We start from the raw sequence: 12,500 nt of genomic DNA on the forward strand, positions 1-12,500 counted from the left end.
TAATTTTCTTCCAAAGCGGAAACCACACCCAAATATTTCATTAAAAAATGAATGTAATCTTGACTCTCTGTTCAATATCGTTTCTTTTTTTTTTTTTTGGTCTGATGAGGTGGTCTCCTTGAATTAGGATTCTACTGAAACATGTATGCACATGTGCAACCAATAATGTTTGTATAATAAACAGACTATATACCTGCTCTGTCCTCCATTGAGCACTCTTTAATAATTATACTCATCATGTTTATATATATATATAATGTTTATATATATATAATGCTTATATATATATAATGCTTATATATATGTATATATAGTGTATATATGTATATATATATATATAGTGTGTATATATATATATATATAGTGTATATATATAGTGTGTGTATATATATACATATATATAGTGTGTGTATATATATATACATATATATAGTGTGTATATATATATACATATATATAGTGTCTGTATATATATATATATATATATATATATATATATATATATATAGTGTCTGTATATATATATATATATAGTGTGTGTGTGTGTGTGTGCATGTATATATATAGTGTGTATATGCATATATATAGTGTATATATATATAGTGTATATATATATATATATATATATATATATATATATATATATATATATATATATATAACTACTTCATTTACTCACATAAAATTAAGATACAAAAGTATAAATTTATGCGTAAACTTTTAGTATTTAAAAACTATATCTAAAAAATATTGATTTTTATATTTTTTTTATCATTCGTTGGGGAACTATATGTTAATTTAAGGGATCATCAGTTTTTTACCATGAAACATTGTTTCGGGGGATATAATTATCAGTAATATAAAGGGAAAAAAATCTGCTTAAATGTAGGTATGTATGTTTGTATGTCTGCCTAAAATTTTCGATAAAGGCGACGGATTTTCACAAGATCTTTTCGATTGTCTTGCATTAATTTGAACACTCATCACTTCCGGTTTGGCGATGGACACGACAGCAAAGACGTCAACTTTTTTTTTATGTTCTTTTCTTTGTTCGCGGTACGGGTTCGAGCCTGCCTGCCTACTGCCACTTTTTTTTTTTTTTTTTTTTTTTTGCTCAACACACACCTCTAAACACTCGAGCAACGCTGGGCACCCAGGCTAATATATATAATAGCTCCTAGGGACATGGTAATGGCCATTGAGGAGATTGTAGGCCAAAATAAGATCACCGCGTCGCGTAGCTATTGTAATGCATAAAAATCGATCATATATATTAGGCACCGCCAAAACGGGGGGGGGGGGGCAGGTCAGTACTTTTTTACGGACCGTCTTTTTAAAAATCTACCAAAAATCAGGTAATTATCCGATCAATACGAAATTTTCAGCGATTATTAGGAGAAGAATGAACTTTATAACAGTTTACTTATTTTTCATAAACGATATTTATATATATACTTTTTTTTGCTTACAAACCCCCCCCTTGTTTTGAAGTGGGAACAAATATGCTTAAAATAATCATCTGAAACTGAACAAAACATATTGTGTTGTTGTAAGGGACAGAATTATAGATTAAAAAAAAAAATTGTTTGCATACCTTATTTTGACGTCTGAATATCAGAACTTCGATTGTGTTTAATTATCCCGCTTTTGAGTTTTGAAGTGTGGAATTCGGTGAATATGTTAAGTAAAATAATTAATTTAAGTTAAGCAAAACAAAAAAAAATTTTTTTAATATTTATACGAAAAAAGCCATTTTAAAATTTTTGATAAATAAATTAACAATTTTTTTTAGCGAGCCGAATAATGCATGACCATTATTAAACAGGGCATGCTTTGAATAATCGATACAAAAAAATATTTCGATAAATATTGTGCCCTTTGTGTTAAAAATAGCATCATTTTTTTCGATCTCGTTTGAAAACGTTTGCCGCTTTTCGACTACGGTGGACCACACGCGCTGAAATATTTTTTTTTTATTCTGCTTTAAATTGCCCCCCCTCCATTTTGGGGAGCCTGGCCCCCACACACATACCCATTAAAAACCAAACTCATACAAATGGTCACCCATCTGGTACTGGCCAGCCTCAGCTTAATAATACATTGAAATTTGCGTCACTGAAAAATAAGTTTTTTTGGCCTGTTTGGTCTTTCATAGTTTTCTTCTTATCAAAAGAAAACGTAAACAGAGTCGATCTGAACTCTACGTCGACGCGAAATATCTGGTTACCTATATGAATAAGTGGAATTATTTGAAATTCAGGTACTTATATCATAATATTTTTGCATATTCTCTTAGAAAATCATCCGTAATCTTAGTTAGACAATAAATAGATAAATTAATTATTTCAAAAACCCTTTTTTTTTTAATATTTAAGTACGTTTTTTGTGCAAGACAAAAAATGTCAATTGTTAACTTTTTGGGAAAATTTAACATTTAAAATGGAATTAAAAATAGTAGAAAAAGTTTTACATTATTCTGTTTTCTATATGATAAAATTCAGGGTTTTATCTTTCTGGAAAAAAAAAAGTTACTCAGAAATAATGGATTTTAATAAATGTAATTTAGTTTTAAAAAACAACAACAACTTGATTTTGCGGCCATTTTTGGCGGTGCCTAAAATATATATATATATATATATATATATTATATATATATATATATATATATATATATATATATATATATATATATATATATATATTCAAAAATGATACTAAATAAGTTTGAAAATGTTTAACCTTTTACCTGTGTTAACATTTTTTTTACAGTAAAGTTAATCCTATTTACCTTGTTCTCACTAACTTCGTTTTGTGTTGTAATCCACTTAATACGATGTTGTTTCAAAAAGCCAGACTTAAATAATAAATGAGGTTGGATTATTGACACTTGGCGTGATTAGCGTCTTTCGTTCGCCGAGAGGTCTGCTTTGTTTTAATTAAAAAAAAGAATCTTTTGTGTGACAGCAACAACCTATTATATAATTGTTGAGATTAATTAAATTTCCATTAATTGCTTATTAGCTGAAGATTACGAAGTTCAAGTTCGACAAACGACAAAACAATTAGGAAAAATGATTTTAAGGGAGATAACTGCAAGCACTTTGTGGTAAACGTTAAAGGTCGCGGCTAGAATAAAATGCAATAAAAAATTCGGTACAGGCATTAAAATTGGAATCGTGTCGATTTAAAATCTAGTTAGTATTGCGCATGAAAACTTGATAAAAGCACACTTGAAATACGTCAGCATTACGTTAATGAATGAAATAAAAAAAAAAAATTTTTTAATGGCGATCGAATTTAACCTGATGTTGCGTGATTTCTCCAATTTTTTTTGTTGTTTTTTTTTACATATTTCAAGCATGCTATTTTTATTTTTTTATTTTTTTTTTTTTTTGCGTGATACTAACTAGGTTTTAAATGGTCAACTATGTGTTTGTGCTTTAGTAAGCGTTAAAGATTGGGACCAGAGCAGAAGGCAAGAAGTTATTGTTTTTCTCATATGTAATTAAATGAGAAATCATATCGATTTAAAATCTAGTTAATATTACGCAAGAAAACTTGATAAAAACACACTTGAATTGCGTCAACATTATGTGAATAAGCTAAATCAAAACAAAATAGGGACCGAATTTGATAATTCAGATAATGTTGACAGATTTCGAGCTTTTTTTTTTTTTTTTTTTCAAGTTTACATGCATAATACAGGGTGGAACGATAAAATTGTCGCCCTAAAGAAAACAACACTACAACTTTATTTTAAAATTTTTATTGAAAAAATCAATTCAGGTAACTTGATTATGTAGTAGAGATGACATCGATTAAATGTAGCCGCCTTCAGCCTCAATCATCGCCTTGATATGGGTTCAAAACTAGGAGCAAACCTTTTCCACGAACTCCAGCAAGAGCTTGGCAAATACTTGGCAGATGGCGGTGATCAGGCTGGCTTTGGTGTTGTGGGAGGTCATGTTGGTGATGTTCTCAACATACGACCAAACGAAGTAGTCCAGCAGGTTCAGGTCAGGGAATGAAGGGAGGCCAATGAGAGAAAGGTAGAAAGTTGTAGCACTCCTTCTGAAGTCAAACCTGGGTTCTCTTTGGACTTGTGGGCTAGGATCGAGTCCTGCTGCCACACTCTGGGTCTGCCAGTGGCCACCTGATTGCACCAGGGGATCACCAAACTCTTCAGCACATCCAAGTACACTTTGGTGTTGACTTTTAAGCCGACCTTGAAGATGTGAGGTGGCATGATGTGGCCCTCAATTTAAACCACACCCAAAACCATAATCGTGGCAAGAAACTTTATTGAGCTGTGCCCTTAAGCGTTGAAAGAACCGGATTTGCATTTTGAGGGTGCTGGCAATGGTCCTGTTGTCATAACTTGTATCTGTAGAGAGCATGAGTTGTACAGTATTGCATCTTCAATGTCGTTTGTTGAACATTGTGTCACCTTCAGACATGATAGAAGGTTCCTATCACTCTTGGGATTTGTACAACTTGAAGATGGTCAGCAATAAAACAAGAAAACAGATTTTCATCAAACGGAAATGGAATCCTGTCCTCTTTTCAAGGGCGACAATTTTAATAATAACAATAGGCATTAGATTTTAATTTTAATAATAATGATAGATATTAGATTTCAAAAATTATAATGCGTTTATGGCATGGAATGAAAGATTTCTTTTCTTCAAACGATACAAAATTGTTAGAATTTAAAAGTTATGGTGCGTTGTTGACATGAAATGAATGTTTGGATTTGTTTTACAATCCACAAAGATTCAAAATAGCGTTTACGTGAAAGCAAGGAAAATGGCCGCGCTCTTGACTTATAAAATTGTTAAGTTTTGAAAATTACTTAAAACTCAAAATTTATACACAATACTGTCATAAATGCTGGGTTTCTAACAGTATTTTGTATAATAGTTTAGTTTTAACTGATTTTTAAAAATTAAAATTTTACGAGTCAAGAGCCTGGCCTTTTTTCTTGCTCTCACATAAACGCTAGACTCTTTGTTTTTCGAATTGAAACGTTTTAAACCACTAAAATATTTTCCAGATAGGTAGAAGAGTAACTTATCTTGCCTTTGGTGACATTTATTTGTGATATATTTGAACTTTTAGTACTTTTTCTAATCTTTGTGGTTTGGAAAACCTGAATGTTTTTATTCGAATTTTTTTTTTTTTTTTCGAAACCAACCATAGTCATTAGTAGGGCTAGGACAACAGCATATTCGTTTAATTTTATTGACTCTCGAGTATATATCCGACACAGTTAGACACAGTTAATCAACCGAGAACCACATCACTCTCTATAAAAACATATAAGATATTAACATATACACACTCAAGAGTCAAAACAAAGAAAAGAATATGCTGTTGTCTTAGCCCTTGTCATTAGAATCCAAAATGTTACACACAAAATTCCTTGCGCCAACATTGTTTATATTCATTATTGATCCACTGCCAACCCAAAGACTATTCTTGTCCGCTGCCGGATTTAAATCCTCTGACCATTACCTTTGTGATTTTCTGACACATGCCTTATAAAAACAAGAACATATCAATAAGGAGAAGCAATTTTCAGGTGCTGCGCTGATTCCTCCGAATTAATTTGGTCGTATTTTTGTCTTCAGAGAGATTAAAGCGGATATCTGATAGACTGGGTGGGTCGGGGACAAGACAAATACGATCGACCGGGCAGTTTAAGATGTCGTAAAGGCTGTTTGCCCTGAACTATTTTTGTACAGGTTCTTAATAAAAATGTCTTAAACTTTTATTAGTAATGCTTCTAGTATTTCAAGTTTTCGTTTATTATTGGTTTGTTCAAGTATAGATGCGTTGTCAACCAACATCTTCATTGGTTAATTATTAAATAATTAACCAATGGAATAATAATAAATATACGCATTATTAACAAAAAAACAAAAAAAGTAAAAGAAAAACGGTTTCTATAAATTGTTAAAATCCAGTTAGATTAATCTCTCTCTGGCGATGAATCCAGAAGGATTGGAAAGTATTCAGACTTACAACAAATACGACGATTCCATCAGGCAATTCTTGCCAGAAATTAAAAAGGTTATTCAGAAAATGGAATGGTGTCAAAACAGAATAATATAGATAAAAATGTCTATTATATTAAACTAGCGGGGGGTACCCGGCGTTGCCCGGGTGTTTAGAGAGCGAAGTAAGAATCCTGTTTAAATATTATATATATATATATATATATATATATATATATATATATATATATATATATATATATATATATAAACAATGTTAAAACTTCTTTAAAAAAAATCGTTGCCCGGGTGTTTGTGTTGGGTGGGGTGGGGGCTTAAAAAGAAAAACAGTTTTGGTAAATAGTTAGGATCGAACCTGAAGCCTTGAGGCGAAGGTGGAAAAAAAAGTGTGAAAAAAACCTGACACGTTACCTGCTCGGCCAACAAAGAGCAACTTAAACACGTTCGGATTTATTTATTTAAGTATTAAAAACAGAATTGACACGTGCCCGCAATAAAAGTTAACTCTGCTGCTTCTATTTGACCTCATTAATGAGGTCAAATAGATGTAGCGGAGTTAACTTTTGCTGCGGGGCAGCTTTTGGGTTTGTTTACTCAACTATGGCTGGTTGTTTCCCCAAGATGTTGAGGAGGGGGAAACCAGCTCCCCATTGTCCAGATTGAATAGCAATTATCTGATATAAGGAGTTTGGCCCCACATTGATCAAAGCTGATTGCTTCTGGACATTCCCCAGTGCGATTTTGAATTAGTTTCGGTTTTATACAAAAAAGCTGCACGAACACAAGACGGGCTGAAATAGCAATAATTTTGTAAAAATCGACGTAAATAAATCTTGACGCAATGCACGTTTGCAAATCGTACATATTATGATCTAGGGGCTATATAAACAGTTCTAAGCGATAGTAACCCCCCCACTGGGACCGTTGGTGAAAAAAACCTTTTTGAGACATGCAAAAAAATGCGTGTGCGCATTTGCCTTTTATATATATAGATGAAATTAATTATATATATATATATATGTATATATATATATATATATATATATATATATATATATATATATACTCGGGTTTTTTTATTCAAAAGTAATGGACTAATGAATTCAACGAGGTTGTTAGATAGTGCTCAATAAAAAGAGCTGATAATACTTGTTTATTGTCATATAAACATGCTCACATCCTGCAGCAGGATGTGAGCATGTTTATATAACAATAAACAAGTATATATATATATATATATATATATATATATATATATATATATATATAATGAGTTAATGGTAGATAGTAAAAAAAAAACTGAGAAAGTGTTCAATACTGCTGTAGAGCAAAATATATTTTATTACCGTTTTTAATCTGCTTAGTTACACATCTTTCGATTACCGAGTCATGTTAACGGTAATTTCATCAGACGTCACAGAAATAAATCACGACTCTGTAATTGAAACATGTGTAACTAAGCAGATTAAAAACGGTAATAAAAACGTGTGTGTGTGTGTGTGCTAGCTTTTTTCTTCTTCGTCGGTTAATTATTTATCCTTTTTCCCCCACAATTGGTTAAAATTAACAGCATCCTGAAATGTTTGCAAAGCTATTAAAGTAAATAGCCTTACAAAAACTTCAGGATTTTATTATTATTGCTAAAGTTTGCTTGTTTTTTTTTGTTTTTTTTGTTTAGATTTTATTAGTAATGTGTTGTCAACTAAAATTTTCCTAAATTGGGACAGAGGACAGGAATGTTGGTTAGTCAAGTGATTAAATATAGCGCTGTTTTCAGAGCGATGCATCGTTAGTCTCCTCGCCAAAGTGGTGGTAGTCCAACCTATATATATGCTTTCACTTTTATTATCAGAGACACAGTCTCCCAAATGGCATTTGAACTCGTATACTAAGTTAGTCCTATCAAGCAGCTCAGTCGAAAGGGGAGGAGTTATTAGTTATAATCAGGTTAGAAGTTTTTAATTTATCATAGCAAATGATTAATTTTATTTTTTTTATTAGGGTCTATAGTTGCACATTTTTATTAATAATATTTCTTAATACTTTTCCGTCTATTCTATAATATTCAATAACCCTTATCCCTGAGTGGCTTCCGGGCCTTGATAAGTGGTGATCACTGTGTAAAAAAAAAAAAAAACTTTATGAATTGTTCAAGACCAGTTAGATTAATTTATCCCTGACGATGAATCCTGAAGGATTGGAAAGTAATCGGACTTATAATAAATATGGTAATTACATCAGCCAGTTCCTGGTAGAAGTGAAGACTGTTATTCGCAAGTTGAAAAGGATCGAAAACAGAATTAATAGACAAAAAACGTTTTTTTTTAATGAGATATGCCATAGAGAAAAAAATGATGCCTATATATATATATATATATGAGTATACAATGCAAGACATATCATAAAATGCCGTGGAGACAGGGTGTGTAAAAAAAAGACAAAAGAAAAAATTAAACACAGGAAAAAATCATCCAAATTAAGAATTTTACTGGTATCGTTTGGATCAGAAAAAAATTATAGATCATTAATTTATTGGAATAACGACAAAAAACATAGAAAACTGCAGCCTTATTGTATTTAAATTTTTGCATGTTGGTACAGTCAAGAAACGATATATATATATATATATATATATATATATATATATATATATATATATATATATATATATATATAAGGTTTTTTATTAGCCAACAAATGGATTTTATATATATTTTTAGACTATGCCTTCATGAAACATTTGCTATCCTATACTTTAAAGAACCCCAACATCTATTGAACTGTAGGAGAGAAATAGCGAGCAACTGTGTTCACAAGATGAACTTTACTCTAGGATAACGATACAAAATAATTGTAAAATTAACAATAACAGTAGAAAATCAATAAAATATATACATAAATTATCATTATATATATATATATATATATATATATATATATATATATAAACTAACATAATATAAAAAAAACACATTTAACCTAGATTTAAAATAGGTCAGAACATTAGATATCTACGCTTCTTGTTAAAAGAGCACACACAAAGGAAGGGCTGAACCGGAGGTCAACTGGGTCTTTGTTCTGGAAGTGTCTGCTGATTAGGAAGGGTGCGGTGGAAACTAGAAAGCTGATTGGCTAACTAAAAACTCAATAGAATGTGCGTATATAAAAACTAGAGACAACCACAACTCTTCGCATGAGTCTGATGAATCCTAGCGGGGATGAAACGCGAAATATTCTGTGTAGCTTAATTGCCATATATATTTTATAACTTACTATATATATATATATATATATATATATATATATATAATACAGAATATATCATAAAATGGAATGCCATGGAGGGAGGATGTGTGAATAAAAAAACAAAAAACAAAAGGAAAAACGAATTAAACACAGAAATAATCATCAAAAATGACATTTTTTATTCGAATCAACAAAAAGTCAAGTTCATTGATCTGAATGAAACCGGTAAAACTTTTGTCTTTTATGGCTCATTCCCGTATTTAACTTGTTTTCCTTTTGTTCTTTTTCACACACATATATCAATCTATTACTCTCGCCCTCTCTCCCCCTTTGACTGTCTGTCTGTTTGTCTCTCTCTCTCCCTCTCTCTCTCTCTCTCTCTCTCTCTCTAGATGTATATATATATATATATATATATATATATATATATATATATATATATATATATATATATAAAATAAAAATAAAAATTACAATAAGTTTACCAAGGTAATCAAAATGGTAAACTTAAAATATATTATAAATATTAAAGAGTTAATATTTACAAGTAAAATAAACTCAGCCAGATGTAAAAGCTCAATAAAACCGAAAAGGAAATAGAGCTTATAATATGAACAAATGATTAATAAAACATGTTAAAAGACATCTTGAATGAAATCTTTTTATCATTTTTCTTTTGCCTCCTGTTCCCCTTACCTCACTCTTTTTTTTAACCAAGTAAGATCTGTGACTTACTTGTAGTTTCATTAAATACTTTTATATGCAAAATCCGATTCTGCATTTTGCTAATTCCTGCCCTCTGATGAGAAGGAGAGTATTTCTTCGAAACTCCGCGGATTAAGGACTATCCACTTATCTTGTGCTTCCTTTTTTCAAATTAAATATGTTTTTAACTCTTTTTCAAGATGTCTTTTAACATGTTTTATTAATCATTTGTTTATATATATATATATATATATATATATATACATATATATATATACACAATTAATTGAAGCTAGCAATGAATAAGCTATACTAGCAGGGAGACCCGACGTTGCCCCGGATTGAATGATGATCAACGAATATTTCACACTCCTATATTTTTATTGTCATCGAAATCCGTGAAATCGCCCGGAAGGAAGCTTCACATGCTTCCATGCAGTAACTTAGTCCAAAATATGTTATTCTACATTGCACTGTAGAGAACCTACTGTTTCTTTTATAAAATTATTTCATATAAACTTCTTTCCAGTTAACAATAATAAAAAAAAAACATTAAGAAATTTGCGTGTGGGGTTTGAAGCTACAGAGCACGTCGTGCAGAAAAAAGCAAAGAAAAAAAACATATAAATTTTTAAGTCTTATAAAATTCTTTGCAGTTAATGAAAAAAAAATTATGAAATTTATGTGCGGAGTTTGAACCTACAGACCAAGTCATGCAAAAAAAACAAAACAAAAAAAACATGCTATCAACTTACCCACAGTAGAATTTTCACGGCCCGTTGTTCTATCATTGTTGTTAAGTGACGACATCGAAAAAATGGCTTTACTAATGATAGATAAATTAAAATAACGGTTTCAATTAGCGATTATCGGTAATTATCGAGAGTATTCTGAGACAACACTTAACTAAGATCACTCCCAGACTTATACAGTAAAGTTCTGTAAATGTTTAAAAAAATCTGTTCAGTCGTTTCGGAGTCTATAAAAACGAACTTACACACGCACACAGTCGCATTTATATAATTGTAGAGATAAAGACACATATGTTTTCTTTTAAATTTTAAATTCTTTTTTACTAAAATTTGAAATGATATTATTGATTAAAAGAAATATAGGGTGACCTCCCTCCCCCATCATTAAAATAAGGAATTCCCAGTTGCCATGTTCTTTTAAGATTTTTATCCCTACGCTCTACAAAATTATATCTATATGCTCTGTATTACTAATATTGAGCACTAGCTCATAAAAGATGACTATGAGAAAATTCCACCTACAGAATCGTCAATAAAATTCACAATCCGTTCTACAGTCCAACCATATTTGCTACAAATAAACTTCAGACTATGCCTGACTTGCCCACCAAGTCTAACTCATGGCTATCCAACAGTCTTTGTTTTATTGCCATTCGATGATAATGAAAACTTTAGTGATCGTCTCATTAGTAATAGCTGTGATTTCGAGTAGGCTTCATACTCACCAAACCATAACCCCCTTGATTTTTCCTCAGATTATTCTTGAATTTAGGGGAGTTAAGATTAGAGGTGCACATATTTGAACATATCAGTAAAAGGTGTGATCCTGAGTGGGCTTCACATCCATCGGGACTAAACCCCCTGTCAAATTTTTATCAGTGAGGTTTATCTGAGAGATAATGTCTAACAAAAAAAAAAAAGCCAAAAACTATATCGTCTGCCAACTGATGCCTCTATCATGTTTTTGGCATGTGGTCTTGCTTTTGGATAATTTTCAGCAAAATCTGATAGCCAGAAAAAATTCTATGTCCCGGAAAGTGCTATTTTTGGCCATTTTGACCCCTTTTGATCCCCTGGGGACTCAACCAGAATTTTTATCAAAAATCCGAGGATGTTACATTTCCTCCTTGCCTAGTTGTAACTTCATGCAAAATTTAGAAAAATGTAATAAGTAGTTATTGAGAATTTTGGGAACGAGCGGACAAGCGGACGAACGGATGAGGGTGAATTCTAAGGTCGAAATCTGAGTAAGTCGATCAACCAAAAAACAAGCCACAAGCATGTTAGCAAAGCAGGGGTATACACTTGAAACATATTGACATATATCCAAGATTTAAACTTGGTGTATAAGCCAGGCATAAACTGAAAATTTTTAAGCGAAGAAGAAATATAACATTGTTAACAATTCTGTGGGTTCCATATTTTTTTTTTTTTTTTGTGGGGGAAGCTCACGTTGATAGCAAGTGAGGTGGTCACCCTATATAATAAATAAATAAATAAAATAAGCAGTATTTCATTTATTTCATTAACCCAGACCTCTCTATTTTTCCTACCCCTTCTCGCTTGAATAATTTCTGGATTGAAGACGAAAGTCCAGCATCGCGAGCCTTGGTGCAACTCTGTAAGTATTGTATGTTCCATCTGTGTTCAATGTACAACAGTTAAACACACACTTGTCTCCCCTTTAGTCTTTTCTTCTATCCCTGAAGATAGAAAAGTAGTCATGTTGTTACTTGTTTTTCGTGGTCGTTTTCTGAATGGATAGTAGTCCTTCCCTCTC

General features: G+C 31.3%; 1 protein-coding gene across 5 annotated transcripts in view; it reads left to right on the forward strand.

Annotated features, from left to right (window-relative positions):
- The window catches only part of LOC145268721 (band 3 anion transport protein-like), a 971,550-nt gene that overhangs the window by 819,408 nt on the left and 139,642 nt on the right, over positions 1–12,500 (forward strand). The window contains exon 14 of one of the 5 annotated variants that reach the window (XM_080124272.1): positions 12,306–12,341. The exons of the other annotated variants lie outside the window; for them this stretch is intronic. Within the exon in view, the coding sequence (XP_079980398.1) occupies positions 12,306–12,341 (36 nt within the window). The remainder of the gene's footprint in view (positions 1–12,305; positions 12,342–12,500) is intronic. 5 annotated transcript variants of the gene reach the window in all.

This window comes from Euprymna scolopes, chromosome 44 (assembly GCF_053919585.1).
Source record: "Euprymna scolopes isolate OS-2025 chromosome 44, ASM5391958v1, whole genome shotgun sequence".
In the NCBI taxonomy this organism is placed as follows: domain Eukaryota; kingdom Metazoa; phylum Mollusca; class Cephalopoda; order Sepiida; family Sepiolidae; genus Euprymna; species Euprymna scolopes.